The following is a 13542-nucleotide window of genomic DNA, read 5'->3' on the forward strand; positions in this document are numbered from 1 at the left end:
CGAATCGGACTGTTTCGGGGTGTATTTTCATGTTTCGACTGATGCGGGGGTAATGTTCCGGATTGGAGTGCTGCGTGCGATTATATCGCTAATAAAAGTATGACAGGTGTGAATCGGAGTATTTCGACGGGCAGTACCTCATATTGAAGTTCTGCGGGCGGCATCGTTGCGAATTTGACTATTACAGGCGGTAATGTCGCGGATTAGAGTGTTACGAGAAATCATGTCACAATTGGCATATTGAGGATGGTGATTTCGCGGAAATGAGTATTGCGGGCGATAATGCCTCAGATTTAAATGATGCGGACAGTATTTTAGCTGATCGTAGTATTGCGGCCGTAATATAGGTAATATCTTATATTTGAGTGCTGATAATGAGCGATTTTGCCAATAATGGAGGTCGAATATGTCGCATGTTTAAGTAGTGAAGACGTATGTCGTGGAAAAGAGGGTGATAATGTCACGGATTAGAGTATTGCGGGGAATAAAGTCGCAAATAAAAGAATAACGCGCGAGTATGAGAGTAAACGGGGCGTAATATTGCATATTTAAAAACTGTCGGCAGTTATATGCTGATTGGGTGTTTTGACCGGTAAAGTCATGATTGGAATATTGAGGGTGGTGATTTCGATGATTGTAGTATCGCGGACGGTAATAAAGCGATTGGGAGTATTAAGGGTCGTAAAATTGTTGATAGGAGTATTGCGTGCATTGGTACCGTATAAGACATGTACCGTGGTTTGTAACTAGCGATATTAAGGTTAGCGCACCTGTAATGAGCACCTTTCCAAATATAATATAATGTATTATTTTCTTATTAAGCATCATTTCACTGAACTACATGCAAATTTTTAGGTTTTCCGTGCTTTAAAAAGAAAATGATTTTTTCAAAACCACCCCTACGCTCGGCTTTTGTCCATTTTATTTGCACCCCTGGGGTATATGAAAGTTCCATAATTCATCCAGATTTCCAAATATGGGCATGCCGGTGTGTAAAGATGCAGTAAATGTGTTTTAAGTTTAAACAAGATGAAACAAGTATTATTTTCAGACATTTATGTTTTATAACTTGTTATCTATGGAAGAGCGCCATGAAATGTAAATGGTTTCAGCCAAGTAGAATTGGGTTGGTTAAAAACAAAGTGTCATAAAATTCAAAATAGTATCATTTAAGTCATATTTTGAACTTAGTTTTTATAGATATACTATATACAGCAAACATATACCAAGAAATAGACTGATTTACCGTTTACATTTTGAAATAAAAATGCAACATGCTGTTACATACATGATTCGTTTTTCAGCAGTAAATCATCAAATTTAGCAATAACGTTGTTTTAATCTAAAAAATCGAAGAATGTGCATACAAATTGCAACATATTTATCAATAAACATAGCTTATATGCTATATTAAATCAAATTACGTTAGAAATAAAACGCGTCGCAAAAATATGCGTTGTCGGCAGGATTCGAACCTGCGCGGGAAGATCTCAAAAGTTATTTCGGCTATAGCCTTAACCACTCGAACACGACTATTTCACATCACTACCAGCTTAAATTAGCTATCGATAAGTAAATAGGTAAAACAAGCTTTTCTATCTTCAAAGAAATCGCGGGAAGTCATTACAAGCGCGCTACCTTAAATCATACCAAACGTGATGCGTCTTGGCGTACTGTTCAAACGTCAGATCAGTTAGACGTTGACGTCAACTTGTTTATTATACTCTTAGTCTTACACCTTTCTTAGTTTTCTGTTAATTCTGTCTTTACTGGTCACTTCAAAAACTTTATTGCACATCGACGTGGGATTTGGTGTTTTGTGTGTGGGGGGACCACTGTTGCCGTGTTTCGAGAACAAGCGGTGACCAGCGTCCGGACTGCCCTTGTTGGCACGATGCACCGGGCTTACCAGCCCTATACTCCGGTGTCCAACGTTTTTTTGAAGCAAAAATGGGATCGATCCAGCTATATGATCCACCGGAAAAAGCTCGCGGCAGGTAACGAACGTAGACCTGTTTGGTTTCAACCTATGAAAGCTGCATTTGAATTTGTAAATCGGTCGCACATTTTCTATCAAATGGAAACATCAAAATTTATCTTGTATATTCTAGCTAAGGCAGTGATTGATAACAGATCCCCAAAAGTTTACCTGCACCTTAACACCAAACTTAAGAAACATCAGGTATGAACTACTGCACATTAATTATCATAAAATGTATAATTGTGTATGTACTGAAGGTGATGCGAGAGAAAAAAAAGTATTTTTTTAAGTAATAATTCTTTAAATACAAAATTTATTCACGGCATTCAGGCCCTAAAGCTTCTTATTCGTGACTTTCTGCAAATACCAAGTAAAGTTCTAAGAGTTTCACACATACGATAATTTGAACTTTATACGTCGCAGAAAATATACTAGTCAAGAATGAACGAACACTCCGAAAATGCACCGTATTTTATGTCTACATATTGACAGAATTGTGTTAATCCATTTACGCCTAGTGGACTCTCCGAATCCTTCTAAACTGGATCAATTTATTTCAAAATTAGGGATGTCTAGTATATTTATTTGTCTATTTAGAATATTTCTTACAGAAATTCCTTAAAGCAAACAACGTAGACCCAGATGAGACGCCGCATAATGCGGCGTCTCATCTGGGACTACGCTGTTTTCCAAGGCCTATTTTCTAGACGCTAGGCATAAATGGGTTAAACGTAATACTTCACACCCGCTTGTTGTCAGCCACGGATTTCGACAGTTGCGTGTCTATTCCATAGGAAGAAGCGTACCGCGCGCACACGATCTCGCGCGACAACAAGCTTCTGTCGGAAAAGATGAATCACATCATGCGGACGGGTGGCTACACGAATCACAGGAACAACTATCAGTCAATCAGGTAGCGTAGTAACCCATATCAGCGCGACATAGCTGCTGATACGCTATGTCACAAGTTAGCACTTTGAGCTGTGAGTGATGGTACAATGTCCATACGACAGTCGATGATTTGTCTTTTAGTATGTTCGAGGGTGGATTGAGTATGTTCTGTCCTCTGTCAACACGAACTCGAGCTTATGTCGTTTACATTGTTGTAATCCTTCAACACTCGCAGACAACTCACATTTTGTCGAATACGGGATTCCCTATGACAAGACATTTCTTTGGTGTACGAGAAAAATCGTGAAGCGACCATAATTGTATACCGTTAGCTAAGCGCGGTTTGGCAACTTATATTACACTTCGATCGCTATTGATATACCTCCGTGTTATGCAGTATTAATGGATATTCACTTTAGAAAACCATCATGTAGTGTAGTAGCATTCGCTGAGGACATAACAACTTTAATTGCAAACAAATATATGTTCTCTATAGAGCAACTGTAGTGCAGTAACGGATACTCACTAATACAGCAACCATATGGTGCAGTCATGGATATTCGCTATTACCGGTAACCAAATACGCGGCTTTAGTGCGGAAACGAATCCTCTAAAGACATACCATCGGGCTTTATATCAGTAACGGATATTCGATACTGACATACTTCCTTTAACGCAGTTGCGGATATTCGCTTAACTAGTCCAATATTTAGACAAATAACGGATATTCGCTATAGACATACCAATCTTAAGAGAAGAAAATAATATAAGCTGTAAACAACTTATGGCTTTAGAGCAGTAACGGATATTTGTAATGGACATAGCATCTGGCTTTAAAGCAGTAACGCTATACATAATGGCTACATACTAGCAATCTTTTAGTGTGCTAATGTACGTTTATTGCAGTAACGTTCATGTTCGCTGAAGATATACCACCCGTAAGTACAGTAATGGATATTCGCCTTAGACACACCATCCTTTGGACCATTAACGGATATTCGCTAAAGACATTAACCATTAGAACACTAACGTATAGCCGCTAGAGACATTAACCTTTAGAACAGTAACGGATATTCGCTAGAGACATTAACCTTTAGAACACTAACGGATATTCGATAGGGACATTAACCTTTAGAACAGTAACGGATAGTCGCTAGAGACATTAACCTTTAGAACACTAACGGAAAGCCGCTAGAGACATTAACCTTTACAACAGTAACAGATAGTCGCTAGAGACATTAACCTTTAGAACACTAACGGAAAGCCGCTAGAGACATTAACCTTTACAACAGTAACGGATAGCCGCTAGAGACATTAACCTTTAGAACACTAACGGAAAGCCGCTAGAGACATTAACCTTTACAACAGTAACGGATAGTCGCTAGAGACATTAACCTTTAGTACAGTAACGGATAGTCGCTAGAGACATTAACCTTTAGAACAGTAACAGATAGCCGCTAGAGACATTAACCTTTAGAACAGTAACGGATAGTCGCTAGAGACATTAACCTTTAGAACAGTACCCAATAGTCGCTAGAGACATTTACCTTTAGAACAGTAACGGATAGTCGCTAGAGACATTAACCTTTAGAACACTAACGGAAAGCCGCTAGAGACATTAACCTTTAGAACAGTACCCAATAGTCGCTAGAGACATTTACCTTTACAACAGTAACGGATAGTCGCTAGAGACATTAACCTTTAGAACACTAACGGAAAGCCGCTAGAGACATTAACCTTTAGAACAGTAACAGATAGCCGCTAGAGACATTAACCTTTACAACAGTAACGGATAGCCGCTAGAGACATTAACCTTTAGAACACTAACGGATAGTCGCTAGAGACTTTAACTTTTAGAACACTAACGGAAAGCCGCTAGAGACATTAACCTTTAGAACAGTAACAGATAGCCGCTAGAGACATTAACCTTTAGAACACTAACGGATAGTCGCTAGAGACTTTAACTTTTAGAACACTAACAGAAAGCCGCTAGAGACATTAACCTTTAGAACAGTAACAGATAGCCGCTAGAGACATTAACCTTTAGAACAGTAACAGATAGCCGCTAGAGACATTAACCTTTAGAACAGTAACAGATAGCCGCTACAGACATTAACCTTTAGAACAGTAACGGATAGTCGCTAGAGACATTAACCTTTAGAACAGTACCCAATAGTCGCTAGAGACATTTACCTTTAGAACAGTAACGGATAGTCGCTAGAGACATTTACCTTTAGAACAGTAACGGATAGCCGCTAGAGACATTAACCTTTAGAACACTAACGGAAAGCCGCTAGAGACATTAACCTTTACAACAGTAACGGATAGTCGCTAGAGACATTAACCTTTAGTACAGTAACGGATAGTCGCTAGAGACATTAACCTTTAGAACAGTAACGAATAGCCGCTAGAGACATTAACCTTTAGAACACTAACGGAAAGCCGCTAGAGACATTAACCTTTAGAACAGTAACGGATAGTCGCTAGAGACATTAACCTTTAGTACAGTAACGGAAAGCCGCTAGAGACATTAACCTTTAGAACAGTAACGGATAGTCGCTAGAGACATTAACCTTTAGAACACTAACGGATAGTCGCTAGAGACATTAACCTTTAGAACACTAACGGATAGTCGCTAGAGACATTAACCTTTAGAACACTAACGGATAGTCGCTAGAGACATTAACCTTTAGAACAGTAACGGATAGTCGCTAGAGACTTTAACTTTTAGAACACTAACGGAAAGCCGCTAGAGACATTAACCTTTACAACAGTAACAGATAGCCGCTAGAGACATTAACCTTTAGAACACTAACGGATAGTCGCTAGAGACTTTAACTTTTAGAACAGTAACAGATAGCCGCTAGAGACATTAACCTTTAGTACAGTAACGGATAGTCGCTAGAGACATTAACCTTTAGTACAGTAACGGATAGTCGCTAGAGACATTAACCTTTAGAACAGTAACGGATAGCCGCTAGAGACATTAACCTTTAGAACAGTACCCAATAGTCGCTAGAGACATTTACCTTTAGAACAGTAACGGATAGTCGCTAGAGACATTTACCTTTAGAACAGTAACGGATAGTCGCTAGAGACATTAACCTTTAGAACACTAACGGGTAGTCGCTAGAGACATAAACCTTTAGAACAGTAACGGATAGTCGCTAGAGACATTAATCTTAAGAACACTAACGGAAAGCCGCTAGAGACATTAACCTTTAGAACAGTAACGGATAGCCGCTAGAGACATTAACCTTTAGAACACTAACGGATATTTGCTAGAGACATTAACAATGAGAACCCTAACGGGTAGTCGCTAGAGATATTAACCTTTAGAACACTTACGGACAGTCGCTAGAGACATTAACCTTTAGAACAGTAACGGATAGTCGCTAGAGACATTAACCTTTAGAACAGTAACGGATAGTCGCTAGAGACATTAACATTTAGAACACTAACGGATATTCGCTAGAGACATTAACCTTTAGAACACTAACAGATAGTCGCTAGAGACATTAACCTTTAGAACAGTAATGGATAGTCGCTAGACACATTAACCTTTAGAACAGTAACCTATAGTCGACAGAGACATTAACCTTTAGAACAGTAACATATAGTCGCTAGAGACATTAACCTTAAGAACACTAACGGGTAGTCGCTAGAGACATTAACCTTTAGAACAGTACCCAATAGTCGCTAGAGACATTTACCTTTAGAAAACTAACGGATAGCAACTAGAGACATTAACCTTTAAAACAGTAACGGATAGTCGCTATAGACATTAACCTTTAGAACACTAACGGGTAGTTGCTAGAGGCATTAACCTTTAGAATACTAATGGATAGTCGCTAGAGACATTAACCTTTAGAACACTAATGGGTAGTCGCTAGAGACATTAACCTTTAGAACACTAACGGATAGTCGCTGGAGACATTAACCTTTAGAACACTAAAGGATAGTCGCTAGAGACATTAACCTTTAGAACAGTAACGGATAGTCGCTAGAGACATTAACCTTTAGAACAGTAACGGATTGTCGCTAGAGACATTTACCTTTAGAACAGTAACGGATAGTCGCTTGAGACATTAACCTTTAGAACACTAACGGATAGTCGCTCCTTTTGAACAGTAATGGATAGTCGCTAGAAACATTAACCTTTAGAACAGTAACAGATAGTCGCTAGAGACATTTACCTTTAGAACAGTAACAGATAGTTGCTCGAGAATTAACCTTTAAAACAGTAACGGATAGTCGCTAGAGACATTAACCTTTAGAACAGTAACGAATAGTTGCTCCTTTTGAACAGTAATGGATAGTCGCTAGAGACATTAACCTTTAGAACAGTAACGGATAGTCGCTAGAGACATTAACCTTTAGAACAGTAACGGATAGTCGCTAGAGACATTAACCTTTAGAACAGTAACGGATAGTTGCTAGAGACATTAACCTTTAGAACAGTAACGGATAGTCGCTAGAGACATTTACCTTTAGAACACTAACGGATAGTCGCTAGAGACATTAACCTTTAGAACACTAACGGATAGTCGCTAGAGACATTAACCTTTAGAACAGTAACGGATAGTCGCTAGAGACATTAACCTTTAGAACAGTAACGGATAGTCGCTAGAGACATTAAACTTGAGAACAGTAACGGATAGTCCCTAGAGAAATTAACCTTTAAAACAGTAACGGATAGTCGCTAGAGACATCAACCTTAAGAACAGTAACGGATAATCGCTAGAGACATTAACCTTTAGAACGTAACGGATAGTTGCTAGAGACATTAACCTTGAGAACAGTAACAGATAGTCGCTATAGACATTAACTTTTAGAACACTAATGGATGTTCGCTATTAATACACCTCTTGTAAGTGCTATAACTGTTTTCAGCTAAGGACTTTGCGCTTTCTCCTAAACAAATTGCATCGTACATTTAAGAATAATTTTTTTTTTTGTAAATATAAAGGAAATATGGCCTGATCAAATAATTACAATGTATGATATGTACAAGATATCTCAAAAGCATGTACGTTTACTTCTTAGAAAAATACATATTTACACTGGCTGATCAATGTTTTCAATAAACCGTGTGAAATGGACTGAGTAAAACAATATTTCGGATATTAATAAGTCTCCAAACTTTTACTTGAAATTATCAGATAATGTTTGATTATCACCTTTTTATTTTAAAATATTGCATGAATGTGTACAATTAATTGTGCACGTGTTTCACAATTGTTCATTGTGTTCCGTTTTCAGTTTAAATGGCGCCAAACATAAACGCGAATTGACTCGAGTTGCAGCGGAGAATAGCATGATGTTGCAGCGCATTCTGGTCCGAAATCCGAACTACAGCCACCAGGCTTTTTTGAATGAATGGCAGGTAAGGAAAGGCAGCAATTAAACTAAACCGCACGTTAACACAAATGTATGAATTCCTGTTGTTTTTTAAGTTTATACAATGTTTTCGTTGTATTTCGGCCAGTGTATATGCAAATGCATATTACCTAAAATCCAAGTATTTACTGTTAAATACCATTATGACAGTTTATGTAATGAATATACAAGGGCTGTTTGTAAAACATGCATGCCCCCCATATGGGCTCTCCGTTGTAGTGAGAGCCATTGTGTGAATATGTTTTTTGTCACTGTGACCTTGACCTTTGACCTAGTGATCTGAAAATCAATAGGGGTCATCTGCCAGTCATGATCAATGTACCTATGAAGTTTCATGATCCTAGCCATAAGCATTCTTGAGTTATCATCCGGACACCATTTTACTATTTCGGGTCACCGTGACCTTGACCTTTGACCTAGTGACCTGAAAATCAATAGGGGTCATCTGCGAGTCATGATCAATCTACCTACCAAGTTTCATGATCCTAGGAATAAGCGTTGTTCAGTTATCATCCGGAAACCATTTTACTATTTCGGGTCATCGTAACCTTGACCTTTGACCTAGTGACCTGAAAATCAATAGGGGTCATCTGCGAGTCATGATCAATCTACCTATCAAGTTTCATGATCCTAGGCCTAAGCGTTCTTGAGTTATCATCCGGAAACCATTTTACTATTTCGGGTCACTGTGACATTGACCTTTGACCTAGTGACCTCAAAATCATTAGGGGTCATCTGCGAGTCCTGACCAATCTACCTATCAAGTTTCATGATCCTAGGCCTAAGCGTTCTTGAGTTATCATCCGGAAACCATTTTACTATTTCCGTTCACTGTGACCTTGACCTTTGACCTAGTGACATGAAAATCAATAGGGGTCATCTGCGAGTCATGATCAATCTACCTATCAAGTTTCATGATCCTAGGCCTAAGCGTTATTGAGTTATCATCCGGAAACCATTTTACTATTTCGGGTAACCGTGACCTTGACCTTTGACCTAGTGACTTCAAAATCAATAGGGATCATCTGCGAGTCATGATCAATGTACCTATGAAGTTTCATGATCCTAGGCCCAAGCGTTCTTGAGTTATCGTCTGACAACCACCTGGTGGACGGACCGACAGACCGACCGACAGACCGACATGAGCAAAGCAACATACCCCCTTTTCTTCGAAGGGGGGCATACAAATGATAAATTAAACATTTTTCCCACGAGCTTAATTTGTAGCAGTTAATTTGCACTTGTTTCATGACCACTTTAAGCATCACAGTTCCAGTTTGAGCCAATAAAATGTTATATCTTCGTTAATGGAAAACGTGCGAGCCCCAATTATGCAAGTTATTGGCTAACCAAATACAATTTATTGGACCAAAACACACTTCAGTATTTAAATCAACACCTTCAAATTCAGGAGAGTCGACAATACCTCGTCAATGTCTCCAAATATCCCCCGCCCCGCAGCGCCCTTGTACCGATAGTGAGCAACAAGCCAGAAACAGGCAACACATGGGAAGATATTAATACTCCGGACATCAACAACAACACGGCATACGTGGTCAAACCAATCTGGCTGCCTAGGTTACCAGACTTAAGGGACAAGCGAAAGTGTAGCAGCGACAACTTTTACTATGAAAATTGGTGTCAATTGGGACGATCTGAATAACCAAAGGCTTGTTCAACACATCGTTCAATCGCCTCCAGTGACGACTGTGGATCAGTCGACGACTGAGATACTGTATACATGTCGGTGGAAAGCGGAGAGTAAGTATTTCCCTATTCTTTAAATTGTACGTATTGGATTGAGCATGTATGAGTGTGTTCTTTGAGAGCCTATGTAAGAAGGTCTTTGTGAACGTAATCCCTACCTGTCTAGTTGCTTACTTTTCAAAAAATCTGTTACAATGTGGTAAAAAATCAAACAAAATTCACCACTCTATCATTCAAATTTCACAGGATTTATGCCAAAGATAAATATGAAAAACATTTCATTGAAATCTTTAATCATTGTTCTTCGGTAATTACAAATAACAGCATGCCACATGAACAAACAATATTTTTTATCAACGATTAAATTCGAGTGGGTTTTGAAAAACGCCTCATGCTTACGGCAGTGACTAACTATTAAATGGTCATGATAACGGCTACGAAAATAAAATTATGCTCATATCCTCTATGTTTTCGGTAGAAACAATGAAAAATGGCATGATGAGATGTGGACGTTATTCCCTGCTCAGAACTGTTAAATTGGTAATTGTACAATGTGTACATATAGACTAACCGTTGTCCAAACATTGCGTCTTATCCTTATAGCGACTGGTGTTCTCATCTTGTTGCCGGGGGAAAACATACTTATATTTTCTACCCAATGGAACTTGTATGGAAAAAACTAACTGTTATTAAAATAACCATTTGCTATAATAGACAAAATTGAGCAAAAACGAGGTAGATGAGAAGATGTAAGCGGCAGTCGGCAGATCATTTGAAATGTATGCATGTGTTCAGGATTCTAGTCCTGGCCTAGCTGCAAGTGTTTCTCACCTTAATTTATGTCTATGTTATCCTGTGTTTCAATTGGAACAGAAAAACACTGAAATGCGCCATAAGATATAGAGCTATACCGAAATACAGGTAATAGGCATGACTATTATAAATAATGGGAATACAAGGGTCTTTACAAGAACATTGTTACATACTATTTTAAGTACTCATAAGTATCGTTACAACTAATTGATTCTAAATAGCATTCACACCATTGGATTTTGGTTACGATTTAGAAAGTTTGCTGTGGAAATGCGCTTTTTATCTAGAGCTTTGTAATAAAACATCACCCGCTCCTACTTAATACACGCAAAACACCAATCTTTTACATTGATTTATGTTTTAAACTTCTCTGTGTGAGAAGATCGTTAAGGACATTGTTTTTAATTATTACAAAACATAACGTCTTTGGAATGGATCTCGGATACAAATCATCATAAATAAAATCCTGAATGACCGCAGTGGTTGTATAAACCGCGTGCATGTCTACCCGGAAAATAAGGAGAAGTAACTCACAGAGACAATGAGCGCGATATTGTTCAATATTGTTTATAATAGCAAATGATACTCGCTGCGAAATTTCTTCGCGGGATGACCAAATTAAAGCTCCACTAAGCAAATTTGCCGGGAGTAAAGTCGAGAAAAATACTGAATTTAAAAAGAAATAAACGCTTATCACATGATAACTGATATGGCTGGAAAAGGAGCGTCATTTAAAAATTAAACAAAAGTAATAAAAGGTATACAACGGCGATAATGACTGTCACGGCATGGACGTCGCCGTCTTGATTATCACGTGATTACCCCTTCGGAGGTAAGGATTTGACACAATCTTTGGATATCGGTTAGTTTATATGTACACATTGTACAATTACCAATTTAACAGTTTTGAGCAGGGAATAACGTCCACATCTCATCATGCCATTCGCCATTGTCTCAGCCGAATACATGAGCATAATTTATTTACGTAGCCGTTATTATGACCATCTAATAATTAGTAACGGCCGTCAGCATGAGGCGTTTTCAAAACCCGCTCGAATTTAAATGTTGATTAAAATGTTGTTTGTTCATGTGGGACGCTGTAATTTGGAATAACCGAAGACAAATGATTAAAGATTTCAATAAAACTGTTCATATTTATCTTTGGTCTAAATCCTTTGAATCTAGAGTTTGACTGAGAGAGTGGTGAATTTTGTTTGAATTTTTACCACATTCTGACGGATTTATTGAAAAGTAAGCAACTAGGAACGGAGGGAGTACGGTCACGAAGTCCTTCTCACTTAGGCACTCACAGAACACACTTAAACCTGCTCAACCCAAAACGTAAAATATAAAGAATAGGGAAATACTTACACTCCGCTTTCCACCGACATGTATACAGTATCTCAGTCGTCGTCTGATACACAGTCGTCGCTGGAGGCGATTTAACGGTGTGTTCAATGTCAAGACTATTTCCCAATGACGGTCTCTCCTTTACATTATGTCAATAAAAACTTAAAAATTGAAATGGATCTTTGTAAACCTTGCCAACAGGAAATAAAGTTTCAAATTAACAACTACTTTAAAGCCGCAGAAATACTAAAAATCAACGAATATTTCGTAAAAATAACACATTAAACAAGAGATGTGTTTGTCAATAACACAATGCCTCCTACTGCGCCGCTTTGATTTTTTTTATCAGTTGGCAGGTACAGATAATTATCTCCCTTAAAAGCTTATTACTTCCCTTAGATTTGTTTTTTTAAATTTTGACCTTGAAGGATGACCTTGACCTTTCACCACTCAAAATGTGCAGCTCCATGAGATATACATGCATGCCAAATATCAAGTTGCTATCTGAAGCGACACAGAATTTATGAGCATTTTTCGAAACCTAAACGCAAAATGTGACGGACAGACAGACAGTCCGATCACTATATGCCCTCCTTCGGGGGCATAAAAATCAGTGTTCCTTATGACAATAGCCAACATTTCAAGGCTATATGTGGTGCGGTAACATAGATCTAACGAGATACAAAATGCTCCTTTTTTATTTTTTTTGTGACAATTGGCTTTGGGAAGCTCATGAGAACTGTCGTGCTTCCGACGCTGATTGAAACCAAACTGCGTTTGCTCATAAATATTTTGATATTGTCGAGGGAAATTAACATGGCATAGTTATGGTATGGTATAGTGTGAGGAAAATCAAATCTTAATAAAAAAATAATAAAAAAATTTTTTTTTTTGCTATAATGACAATATTATCTCATACAAAAATATGAAGAAAATTGAACAATAACATATTTAACCTCCTGTGGCAAATGCAAATGATGTTAACTATTTATATTTAATTAAATGTCTAAAAAACATAAAAAATAAGAACAACTGCTTATTATGTTTTTTATAGCAAACGCAAATTTTACAATAATAATAATAATATACTATATTCATGAAATATGCATGTGAAAACAAGAAAATACCTCTGACAATACATTGCAGCAAAAATTAAATTGACAAAAATGTTTTCATTAACATAAAGACAGCAATGATGACCCTTGAATGCTCCCCTAACCTCACTGGAACCACTTGTTGAAGACTTGAGCTGGTGATCTAGTTTTTGACCATGCTGGATCCAAATTCAAACATGGCCTTAATATTGTCAATATTAACATGCTGACCAAGTTTTATTCAGATTTAATCATAAATGTTGACCCTAGAGTGTAAGATTTTTTTTTACAGATTTGTCCTGGTGA

At 37.9% G+C, this 13542-nt stretch overlaps 1 protein-coding gene across 1 annotated transcript; it reads left to right on the forward strand.

Annotated features, from left to right (window-relative positions):
- Positions 1-1454: 1454 nt before the first annotated feature.
- LOC127831876 (sperm axonemal maintenance protein CFAP97D1-like) lies at positions 1455-12317 on the forward strand. The gene is made up of 5 exons (XM_052356954.1): positions 1455-1997; positions 2112-2182; positions 2776-2894; positions 8135-8258; positions 9684-12317. The coding sequence occupies exons 1-5, from the start codon at positions 1895-1897 to the stop codon at positions 9933-9935; spliced, it is 669 nt and encodes a 222-aa protein (XP_052212914.1). The 5' UTR covers positions 1455-1894; the 3' UTR covers positions 9936-12317.
- The last annotated feature ends 1225 nt before the right edge of the window (positions 12318-13542 follow it).

Source organism: Dreissena polymorpha, chromosome 1, assembly GCF_020536995.1.
Source record: "Dreissena polymorpha isolate Duluth1 chromosome 1, UMN_Dpol_1.0, whole genome shotgun sequence".
NCBI classification, from domain to species: domain Eukaryota; kingdom Metazoa; phylum Mollusca; class Bivalvia; order Myida; family Dreissenidae; genus Dreissena; species Dreissena polymorpha.